Source organism: Macaca mulatta, chromosome 8 (genome assembly GCF_049350105.2).
Source record: "Macaca mulatta isolate MMU2019108-1 chromosome 8, T2T-MMU8v2.0, whole genome shotgun sequence".
Lineage (NCBI taxonomy): Eukaryota > Metazoa > Chordata > Mammalia > Primates > Cercopithecidae > Macaca > Macaca mulatta.
In genome coordinates this window covers 23,356,143-23,368,146 of record NC_133413.1, presented here as the reverse complement: position 1 = coordinate 23,368,146, position 12,004 = coordinate 23,356,143, and the positions used below count along the sequence as shown (strand labels likewise).

At 49.9% G+C, this 12,004-nt stretch overlaps 1 protein-coding gene across 10 annotated transcripts in view; it reads left to right on the top strand.

The window, feature by feature from the left end:
• The window catches only part of GFRA2 (GDNF family receptor alpha 2), a 100,841-nt gene that overhangs the window by 74,820 nt on the left and 14,017 nt on the right, over positions 1-12,004 (top strand). For all 10 annotated transcript variants that reach the window (XM_077943189.1, XM_077943188.1, XM_077943193.1 and 7 more), the window contains one exon: positions 11,836-11,945. In XM_077943189.1, coding sequence (XP_077799315.1) covers positions 11,836-11,945 — 110 coding nt within the window. The remainder of the gene's footprint in view (positions 1-11,835; positions 11,946-12,004) is intronic.

The window sequence follows — 12,004 nt, the reverse complement described above, 5'->3', positions numbered from 1 at the left end:
GAGGGGTATGGGAGAGGGGTATGGGAGAGGGGTATGGGTAGGGGGGTGGGCAGAGTTGGGGACTGGGGACAGCACAGCAGAAGGGGAAACCCAGAAAACCCACTGGCTTTGGGGCTAGGATTTGAACCTAAGTCCTCTGGCCTTGCTGCTGTGTTATTTGTGAGTTAATTAACCTCTCTAGGGCTCTATTTCCTTAGCAAAATGGAGCAACGATACCAATGTCAGAGAACTGTTCGATTACCACGCAGTGATGGTAACAAACCCTCGTTGTGTGGCCCTGTGCTAACAGAGGAGGTGCTTGTTAATAGATCAGCGAGAACATGGCCCTTTGGCTTGAAGGGACATAGCTCCTGCCTTCTACATGGTGTCTCATGCTAAGGATTGGGTGGTGGAGCCTCCTAATGTTAATCACCACATCAGTGAGCATTGAGGGAGTGCCCACTGTGTTGCAGGCCCTGTTCACACACATACACACATTTGTTCACTGGATATTTCATTTAATCCTTGCAAGGAATGTATTAGCTGTTTTCACACTGCTGATAAGGACATACCCAAGACTGGGCAATTTACAAAAGAAAGAGGTTTAACTGGACTTACTGTTCCGTGTGGCTAAGGAAGCCTCACAATTATGGCAGAAGGCAAGGAGGAGCAAGTCATGTCTTACATGAATAGCAGCAGGCAAAGAGAGACAGTTTGTGGAGAAAAACTGCTCCTTATAATAACCATCAGATCTTGTGAGACTTATTCACTGTCACGAGAACAGCATGGGAAAGACCTGTCCGCATGATTCAGTTACCTCCCACCGGGTCCCTCCCACAGCACATGGGAATTCAAGATGAGATTTGGGTGGGGACACAGCCAAACCATATCAGAAAATATGCAGTTAAGTAGCATTATTGCCTCCATTTTGCGGATGAGGAAACTGAGGCCTCCTTTAATTACCTACTCAAGATCACACAGTCAAGTGGAGCTGAGCCAAGGTTCAAACACAGTCCGCGGGACTTCAGAAATTGGATCTCATGGCTGGGCGTGGTTCTGTGCGGGGTCTAGGTGGAGGGGTTCTTGAAGAAGTCAGGACCTCTTGTGGGAGGAGATCAAAGATGTCTATTTCCAGCAGCCCCCTGAGGTCTTGGTTGTGTCCTGAAGGGTTTGGTGGCCATTTCCCAGGATAGCCCCAGGCTCTCTCTCCAACCTGCAAGCTCCTTCTACCTGCGGCAGCCCAGGAAAGAGTAGTCAGGTCTTTTCTGAGATGGTGGCTTTTCTGTCTCAGCCACTTTGTCTTAGGACAGAGAGTCAGTTGAATTTGCTGAGGCTTCCAGAACCCATAACATTTTCTCTAACAGAAGGCTTAGAGAAATCACTGTTTATAATAACTCTGGATTCATGAGGCCTACTTCAATTAAAGTTAAAGAAATAATTACAATCATATGGCAAGTTTATTAAAAGTGAACATAATGAACAGTGTCTTCTATTAGCATCTTTTGAAATATACTTCTGAATCTTGTTGGTTCATAACTTAACATTTTCTCCATTTGTAACCGGGGGGCATAAACTCTGTTGTCTCCTGCTTTTTAACCGCATAACATGATTTCATGTTTAAATTTTCATACATTGACACCATCTACGTCCTTGCCATTTTGATAACAGTGTAGCTTTTCCTGGTGTTAATATCTATCTGAGCTGTTCCTTTCAAGTTAAGCTGGAGAAAGAATCCAAGGCCAGCTCTGTCTTCTTTCATTAATTTGATCATCATCTGTCTTCAAAGTTGGTCTCCTTGAAGTGCTCCTGTTACTGGGAAGTACGGGAATTCTTGATTCTCGTCTAACTTGGGAGAAAGAATTCAGCCAAGTGATGCACAGTGAGGGTTAAGCAGCAGAGTTTCTTGAAGGAAGATGAATTAAGCTCCAAGAGGGGAGCCGGCTGACCTGGCTGGAAAAATAGCAGTAGCAGTGTTTATTTAAAGAGATAGTGCACTCTGAAGGGCAAGACCCAGCAGGCTGCTCAGAAGAATGAGCCAGCGGCAGCTAGTGCTGGGGGACTCTCTTAATGGGAATCTTACCTGATTATTCATGAAGGGGAGTGAGGGGTTGTTTCGGGAGGTTCCTTTGGGCATGCCTGCTCTAGGGCTGTGCATGCTAGTCTATATATTACATGTCTCATTGGCATTGAAAATCTCCATGCAGGGCTGTGTTTTTTACTAGTATAATGAGCAAAACTCTCCTCTTGGGTGAGTTATTGGAGGCGTATGCATGCCTGTCAGTGAGGCCCACCACGTTTATCTCTGGCTATGGCATGATAAGTCCCCTTTAGGGCTGGAGGAGCCCAATCACAAAGCCAGAAGTAGCCAGTGTAGCCGTTGTCTTTTCTGCTGAGTGTCAGTGGGCAGCATCTCTGGGACTTCATTTCCCAGGGGCCCCCTTGCCTGCCTACTTCTGGCCATCTGCCTACTCCAACACTCCGGCAATCCTGGCTCTTTTGCATGGGCTGGACAGACCCTTTGTAGGTTTTGTTTTTGGCCTGTGTGGCCTTTCTGGTGTGTGCTGCTTCTGATCACTTAGGACCTGGACAAAGAAGGTCATGCAGAATTAGAGAGCGAAGCTAAATAGTAGTCAAGAATGTTTCTTTCTTTCCTTTCTTTCCTTTCTTTCTTTCCTTCTTTCCTTCTTTTCTTCTTCTCTCTCTCTTTCTTTCTTTCTTTCTTTCTTTCTTTCTTTCTTTCTTTCTCTTTCTTTCTCTTTCTTTCTCTTTCTTTCTTTCTTTCTTTCTTTCTTTCTTTCTTTCTTTCTTTCTTTCTTTCTTTCTTTCTTTCTTTCTTTCTTTCTTTCTTTCCCTCCCTCCCTCCCTCCCTCCCTCCCTTCCTTCCTTCCTTTCTTCTCTTTCTTCTCTTTCCTTTCTTTTCTTTTTTTTTTTTTTGAGACGGAGTCACTCTGTTGCCCAGGCTGGAGCACAGTGGCATGATCTTGGTTCACTGCAACCTCTGCCTCCCAGATTGAAGTGGTTCTCCTGCTTCAGCCTCCTAGGGAGCTGGGATTACAGGTGTGTGCTACCATGCCTGGCTAATTTTTATATTTTCAGTGTAGACAGAGTTTTGCCATGTTGGCCAGGCTGGTCTCGAACTCTTGACCTCAAGTAATCCGCCTGCCTCTGCTTCCCAAAGTGTTAAGATTACAGGCGTGAGCCACCGCGCCTGGTTGAGTGTTTCTGTTCTAAGTGACAGAGACCCAACTACCTTAAGAAAAATAAAAACAGGATCAATTGGCTTGCATAATAAAATATAGAAAAGGCAGGGGAGAATCCCAAGGACTCGAGTACAGGTAGGTCTCAGTCTCTCTCTCTCATTCTCTCTCTCTCTCTCTCTTGCTCTTCTTGTACCTTGTTTCTGCTTCTCCCTCCAGTTAGCTGCATGTGTATTCTTACTAGGATTATGAGGCTAGAATTGTGGTTCACATCTGTGGTATCTTAGAACCAAAAAGAAAAGCATGTTTTTCCTTGCCTGTCCCATTAGGAAAACTTCAGATAAGGACCCTATTGGGCCCAGCTGATGTTATTTCCTTATCTCTAGGCCAGTGTGGCTAGGAGAAGGGGGTGCTGTGGCTTCCCAGCCCGAGTCATGTTTCCCCCTGTGCCCAGGAGGTGGCATACGGCCTTTAATAGAACCACCTGGCCCTTGGGAGGCTGAGGCAGGCAGATCATGAGGTCACGAGTTAGAGACCAGCCTGGCCAATATGGTAAAACCCCGTCTCTACCAAAAATACAAAAATTAGCCAGGTGTGCTGGTGCGTGCCTGTAGCCCCGACTGCTCGAGAGGCTGAGGCAGAAGAATTGCTTGAACCTGGGAAGCAGAGGTTGCAGTGAGCCCAGATCATGCCATTGCACTTCAGCCTGGGTGACAGAGCGAGACTTCATCTCGAAAACAAAAAACACACACAAAAAAACAAAACTACCTGGCCCAAGGAGGAAGTCCTCTTCCCCAGCCCACCCCAGGAGAGCTGCTGTTCTGGGCAGAAAGAAGAATAAGTATCCACTGTACAGTTGAAGAATAAACAGGAAGGAAGGAAGCCAAGTTGGTCCTTGACTTCATGAAACCAGAGGTGGTGGGAGGACACAGGAGAGGATGGAAGATCAGGTTGTCCACAGTGAGCCCTGGAGGTCAGAAAGCAGCCATGTGGGTGACATTCATTTTCCCTTTTCTCACTGTCACATCACATTGAACCCACTAACGAAGAAGGCCTGCACTGCCAGAGGGGACGTTAGAAAGCCATTCCAGGGGCACTTGGGTCTAGTAAGGCCATTTTCTCAGCATTTCCATAAATTGTCTATGAAACCTATCATGAGTAATTTGCACTTCTTGGAAACCCTTTTCTCCGTCCATGAAATAAATATTCAGGTGCCCCATTCTTTTGTGTCAGGCAGTGCTGGTGTCTGCCCCTGTTGCTGTCGGCTGCCGTACCTGGCCGTGGTGTGCTGGCTGCAGGGTGTGTGACTGTGCGATCCAGCCTTTCTGAGCTTCTGTGTCCTTATTGTGAAATATGCTACTTCGTGGGATTTTTCAGAAAATTAAATGAGATTAGAGTGCCTGACACATAGTAAACGTCAACTTCCTTTCTTCCCCCTCCTCTTCCACTTCTGCAGCGAGGACAAACCTGGTTTCCATGGCAGTAACATAGCAGGTATCACCTGATAAATGAGAACTTCATTCAGGCCTGAAATTATAGAACTTTTGGGGGCTGAGATGGGTGGATTACTTGAAGCCAGGAGTTTGAGACCAGCCTAGGCAACATGGTGAAACCCCGTCTTTACTAAAAATACAAAATAAATTAGGCAGGCATGGTGGCGCGTACCTGTAATTCCAGCTGCTCTGGTGGCTGAGGCACAGGAATTGTTTGAACCTGGGGGGTAGAGGTTGCAGTGAGCCAAGATTGTGCCACTGCCCAGCCTTGGCGACAGAGTGAGACCCAGTCTCAAAAAGAAAAAGAAAAAAAGAACTTCAGGCTTCTTCAGACAGACTTCAGAACTTCAGTATGTATTGATCAGCATTGGAAAGTTTTGGGGTTCCCCAGTATTATTCTACATCAGACAAATTTGGGAAAGTATGCTTTTGGGAAGGTGTTTACAGCCTAGACCGGGGGAGGTTTCATTGATAACAATTTCCTGTATACTTCCTCTTGGTGAAGACCGAAGCATAGTGCTGGGAAGTATGTATCCAAGTGTAACTGTATTTCTGTGGCCATAGGAGTGTGTGTTTGTGTGTTTGTATACAAACATGTGCACTCTTTTCCACGTAACTGTGAGCCTTCTCCAGTTGTGGTTCAAAGCACTGCATTTTTTTTTTTTTTTTTTTTTTATGGCTAGGCCATACAGTGTGGATATTTAAAGCTGAGACTAGGAGGTGAGGTCTGAAAGGTACCCACAAGCCCAGCTCTGAAACCTGTGCTGGTGGCCACATTCTCAAACTTCAGCCTGCCTCAGAATTACTGGGAGGGCTTGTTAAGGTGAAGATTGCTGGACTCTGCTCCTACAATTTCAGATATTGCTTGTCTGGGGCCAGGCAGGGAGACGGGGGTGGAGCTAGAGAATCTATATTTCTAAGAAGTTCCCAGCTGATACGATGTTGTTGGTCTGTGGACCACACTTTGAGAACCAGTGACCTGTAGAAAGTCCACCTGTACCCCCGTGAATCTGGATGACTTCTGCTTGTGTGGTTCGATCTTTGCACACTCAGCCCTGCTGTCTTCCCCTTTGCTGGGGGCTTATGTACTCATCAAGTAGTGTTGTCAGGTGGGTGTGGTGGCTCACACCTGTAATCCCAGCACTTTGGGAGGCCAAGGTGGGTGGATCACTTGAGGTCAGGAGTTTGAGACCAGCTTGGCCAAGAAGGTGAAACTCCATCTCTACTAAAAATATAAAAATGAGCCGGGCATGGTGGCGCACACCTGTAATCCCAGCTATTGTGGGTGGGGTGGGGGTGCTGAGAATCACTTGAACCCGGGAGGTGGAGGCTGCAGTGAGCCCAGATCGAGCCGCTGCACTCCAGCGTGGGCAACAAAACAAAACAAAACAGAAAAAAACAGTGTTGCCAGATCCAACAAATAAAAATATTGGATGCCCAGTTAAATAAATACTCTGGGTAAAAAAGAAAAACTGTTTAGTATAAGTATTTCCCAGATACTATGTGGGACATACTTATGCTAAAAAAAATATTCATTGTCTGAAATTCAAATGAATCTACACGTTCTTCGTTTAATACGGCAACCTTTTCATCCAACTGGGTGTCTCTCTGTCTCTCTCTGTCTCTCTCCCTGTCTCCTGCTGCTGCTTTCCTGCAACTGAACAGGCTACAGCTGCCAAGGAAACACGTCCAGAGAGGGTTTATGTTTTCCGGACAGATCCACCTGCTGCCCTGAGCTCACTTGGCAGACTTGGCTTGGTCTCAGCCGAGATGGACTTGGCTCCTCTTCATTTTGGTTCTCTTGCTGGCTCTCTGTTTTTTTCCTATCTGTTCCTCTTTCTCTTTCTCTCTCTCTCATGCCTTCTTTTATGCCATCTCTCATATGAGGGATTTAAAAGGCAGGAATCTGCAAAGTGATGGGGCTGATCCAGGAAAAGTCTGTTCTCAGCAGCAAGACCGGAGTCCAGGAGTGACCTCCCGGTGTTGGAGGAGAGTGACGTTTGGCCTAGAGAGGGCACAGAGATCACCAGCAGCATGCCTTGTATTATGAAAAGGGTAACATTTGCCTTGGAGAAGTTTGCCTAGCAGTGCGGAGGCGAGGGGTCATGGCTGGAGTGGGACAGTGTCCAGGGCTTGAAGGAAATTGACACTATGTGGTCTCTAATGCTGGCAGAGGGAGCCCACTACTGTGGACTTGATCACACATGGAGGGGCAGAGAGAAATTTGAGCAATCAGAGGCCTCCTGGAGCCTTGGTCTTGGACTCTGTGTCCTCCTAAATAGCTCCATTTGTCACTTTCTCTTGCCAAGGCTGCTGGACGCTGAGGATGGAGCAATGGAGGAACAGAAGGCTTAGCGGCTTCTCTTCACTTTGCTGTCCCTTTGCTGTCCCCTTTGCTGTCTGCCGGCCTCAGGCCTGGGTTCTCCCCCTCCCTTTGCTATGAATAGCTCTCCAAGGCCCTGGCATCAGCAATCAGGCCTACTTTCAAAGAGGTGGGTCATAACCTCAGAGGAGTGAGGAGGTGCTCTTGTCAGTGGTCACCTGGGGCCTAGCCAAGGGGCCCTGTGTGCATTGCCCTGCTTTAAGGGCTGTGTTCCTCTTCCTGTGTCCCCAGCATGACGTGGAGAAGGACAGCGGGGTCAGGAGGCCCTGGTTTCCAGTAGGCTGGGGCACGGTAGGATGGGAGAGCAAGAGGGAGCCCCGTCTCCTTGATGCGGTCACTTGCCCTGTGTGGGACCCAGATCCACCTTGCAGGATAAGTGGGTCTGTTTTTCCTTCTGTATCAGACACCAGGGAAAGCTGATCTTGCTGTACACTTGCAGCGGCAGGCACAGCGCTAGGCAGAGAAGGAAGATGAGGACGATGCCTCCTGTCTCCATCGGGTGCCTGCCATTCCGAGCGCCCTCACGCACTGTCTCCTTAGCTCTCTTTTGCAGCCCAAGTGGGGAGGTTGGCAGGCGTGATTCTCCCTGTTTGTTCACTGGGGACACTTAGCCCCAGAGACATGACAGGCCAGCCCAAGGTCACACAGCCAGCGAGCGAGGGATGGAGCATGGCCATGTGACAGATACCCGCTCCTCTCCCAGTGGCTGGGTCTGCCCCTCTCCTCTTCCCTGAGGAGTCCCTCTGGCCAGCCCCACCTTGGTCTGGATGCTTTCACCTTCTGTTTCCTGGCTGGCTTCCTCTACTCCCGCCTCTCTCCCTATGGCCTTGCTCTCCTTGTGGCCCATCAGGGAAATATTTGGGATTCCCCAAAGGGCAAAGCACCAGTAGCCATGTACTCCCCATTCATGCTTCTGTTCCTTCTCCAGCGTGAGAAGCTGCATGGATGAGGAGGCCAGTTGAGGTCCTGAGGGTTCCTAATGTCAGGGATGGGAGAACTGGCCTTGCAGGAGGGAAACAAGGCTCCCTGTGTGCTGGGTGGGAGCTGCGTTGCCTGGGAGGCTCCCAATACCTGCAGAGAGTGTGTGGGCCCTCCGGTCTGCTGTGGTGGGCAGTGTGCTCCCCCAGGGAGATAAGCAAGCCGTGACCTCCCACTGCCCCAGTCCCTGGCCCGCAGGCACTCTACCCCGGCCCCCTTATCTGGGGTTTCCTTTCTGATGTTGTATCCACGCTTGCCATTCCCATCTTTTATCTGTTAGCCACACGGCAGGGCTCGATGTGTATTTGGAGAAAGGATGCATGGCTCTCTACACCTCGTCCCTGCCCAGAGGTGCAGCTGTGGAGGATATGGATGAGGAGATCAACGGAGTCTGCCACTCTGAATGTGCGTTCTAGTTGGAGTAAACCCAGCAGGGCAAAATCAGGAACTCCTCGTGCAATGAAGCTTTCAGTTGCCTGGTCCAGGCTATGTATGTGTAGCTAGAATATGGAAATGGAAGAAATCCACACAGCTAGGTGGGAAGGGCTTCATGGGGAGGAACTGGTGGTGGGGCAGGAGAGAGGTGAGCCTGATGTGCGATGGCCTGGCATTAGAATGGACTCCTGCATTAGAGCTAAGACCTGGTGCTTGGATGCCCTTTGGTGGGGAGAGGATGGGAACCAGCAGCTTTGCTCATTATCGAGTGGCCTGCTTGTCCCACACCCTGTAGGATGTGGAGCTAGGTCCTGCCTTTATCTTCTTGCCCCCCTGCAGCCCACTCCGGTGCTGGGACCTGATTGTATGCCCTTAGCTTCTTCTGGAGGGAGACATTTGGCCAAAGCAAACAGTGAAGTCTTTGAAAGGGCTGCATTTGTTTCCTGGGGCTGCTGTAGCAAAGTACCACAAGCTGGGTGGCTTACAACAGAAGTTTATTCTTTCGCATTTCTGGAGACCAGAAGTCTGAAACCAAGGTGTTAGCAGGGCCATGCTCTCTCTGAAGGCTGAAAGGGAGTCTGTTGCATGCCTTTCTCTTTCTCTTAGCTTCAGGCACTGCTGCAGCGCTGGGCATTCCTTGGCTTCTGGCTTCATCACTCCTGTCTCTGCCTCTGCTGTCTCATGGCATTCTTCCCGTGTGTCTATCTCTTCCCTTCTGATGAGGACACCAGTCGTTGGATTTAGGGCCCACCCTAATCCACTGTGACCTCATCTTAACTGGATTACATCTGCAAAGATCTTATTTCCAAATAAGGTCATGTTTATAGAGCCTGGGGATTAAAACTGCAACTTTTTTTGGGGCGTGGGGCAAATTCAACTCAACAGATTTTGTCTCTAAATCCCATCTACCTGTTAGCGTCTCGGTCTACTCCCAAGCCACCTCTTGGGACTCTGGAGGTCTGGGACATGGAGACCCCCCTTCCCCTCTCACAGCACTCTTATTTGCTGGCTGCGGAGGGGGGTGGGTGTGGGTTTTGACATTTGAGATGGAGTCGCCGCCTGCAGGGGTGAAGGATTGCTTGGAAATGCTGCTGCTGCTTGTTTTGAGGAAGTGGAGGGTGCATTTCTGGGCAGAAGAGAAGGCAGAGACAACTGCAGATTTCCTCCTCTTTTCCTGTGGAAGACATTGTTTCCTGAGGTGCAGAATGATGGCTCTGGAAGGGCCTTCAAGGACTCCAGACCCTCCTCCCACACAGGAGCACTGGGACCTGCCAGAAATGGCGCCCACCTTGTTGGAGCTCTAGACTTGAGTCTTGGCTCCACTACTCAGTGACTCTGATCTTGGGGGCAAAGTTGCTTAGCTTCTCTGAGGCTCAGCTGCTTCATCTCTAAAATGGGATAATAATAACTGCTTGTCAGATCTCACGGAGCATTTGTGAGGGTTAAATAATAAAAGATGGATATGAAAGTACCTTTTAAACCATCACTGTGGTAAAATACACATAACAGAAAATGTACCATGTAGGTGTACAAGTCAGTGGTGTTAAGTGTATTCACATGGTTCTGGAACCTTCACTGCCATCCATCTCCAGAACTTTTGAATCATCCCAAACTGTTAAAGTGCTGTTTAAAGTGCTAATTAGAGTACTTTTTATTCATCTGATACATAAGAAACTGGAGTCCCTGAGAAGCAGGGAACTCGGGCACAGCCACCCAGTGAATTAGGGCAGAGCTGAGCTGACTCTTGCTTTGGTGCCCATGGCCTTCTCTCAGCCTGCAGGGGCCTGGGACACATCTCAGGAGGGTTTCCTTCTTCTCTCAGACGCATCCCTCAGGATCACGGGGGCCTCTAGAGAAATGAATTTGTCCAGTGGTGGGACACACTCAGCCCGTGCCTGCATGATGGGGGCCCCCTCAGCAGGCACCAGCACCTTCTCGTGGAAAGCCTGCATTCTCTCTCCTGGCTCAGGCTGGCTCAGTCCCTCTCAGCCTCCTGTCTCTCTCTGCCTCTACCTGTTCCTTTCTCAAATGGGAGAGGGTTCCAGTGGAGAACCAGGGGAGCTGAACCTGGGGTGAACTTGGAGATGGCTTCATGAGGTTCCATATGTGCAAAGGGTGTGGGCAAGGGATTTGGGTGACCCGGGTTCTGGTCCATCCTGCAGCTAGCTTGTCGAGTCGCCATAGAATTCTCATGGAGTGCACGGTGGCTGAAGTCCTCCTGTGTGCCCATCATTGGGAAATATCCGTGAACAGACCTTATTACTAGCTACTTGGAGCTGCTGTGAGACATAGTTGATGTGATACATAAGGGCTGTGTGTGTGTGTGGCAAAGGACACTCACCTGTAGAAGGTGATGATTGTCACTTGACATGGCAGAGAGGGGAGCATCCTCTCCCAGCCCAGGCTGATGGTAACATTCCTGGCCAGGGCCCAGGGCAGGAGGGAAGAGAAAGGAATGGAGCTCGCCATGCATACTAGACTTCGATGCCCTGTGCTCCGTGGAACCTTCCATGTCTAGGTCTGGAGCTGAGGTATGGGGACAGACCCAGCTCAGATACTGTCTGACTTCAAGTGGCTCATGGCCCAATGGGGAGCATAGAGCTGTGCACAAGGAGTTTTGATGCAGTGTCATCGATGCTGACAGAGGGGAATGGGTGATGGCGTGTTATGGTCACCAGGGGAAGGGAAGGCCACTTCTGCCTGGTGGGAGTGGGATAGGGAACTGGGGTAGGGGTGGAGGGGTGGCAGAGGAGCCTTTGCTCTGGCTTACCGCAGAACAGACCAGTGGAGGATGCCCGTGGCATGTCTCACCCAGGGAGACTCTTTTGTCTCCCTGGCCAGTGGCTTCCTTGACCCTCAGACGGGTCCTGTGAAGCATCTAGGGAAGGGACTATTCACCCATTTTGCAGGTGGGATTTTGCAGTGCTGGGTTGAAGCTCTTGGGCAGGCTCATCCAGGACTGCAGCCCCACAGAAGGTGGACCCAGCTTTCCTGCCTGGGGTCCAGGCATTCTCCGCAAACCCACCCGGCTCCTCCCTGTGTTCCTTTGCCTAAAAGAGCCATTTAGAGCAGGCTGTTTCTGTGCCTTGTGGGGTCCTTTCCATCAGCCAATCATTCAGTTTTTCTTAAGCCGCACTATGTGCCTGTCTCTCCAGAAATCTCTGTCCTCAAGGAGCTTGAGGACAAATCTCTGTCCTCACAGCTTGAGCCCCCACAAAGACTTGGTTCCCCCGACTTTCCTCCCCTCCCTCTTCCTGGCTTCTTCCACCCTGGGAAGCTGCAGGGAGGAGATGCCACTGGCAGGACAGAGGAGACAGAAGGCAGCCAGACTGAACCGCTTTTCTGCATTGCATCTTCTCCCCGCCACCAGGTCCCGGCTGGCCGACTTCCATGCCAATTGTCGAGCCTCCTACCAGACGGTCACCAGCTGCCCTGCGGACAATTACCAGGCGTGTCTGGGCTCCTATGCTGGCATGATTGGTAAGCTGTTCCTGCACACCTGGGTTCTGTGGGTCCTTGCTGTCCCCATCTCAGCAGGG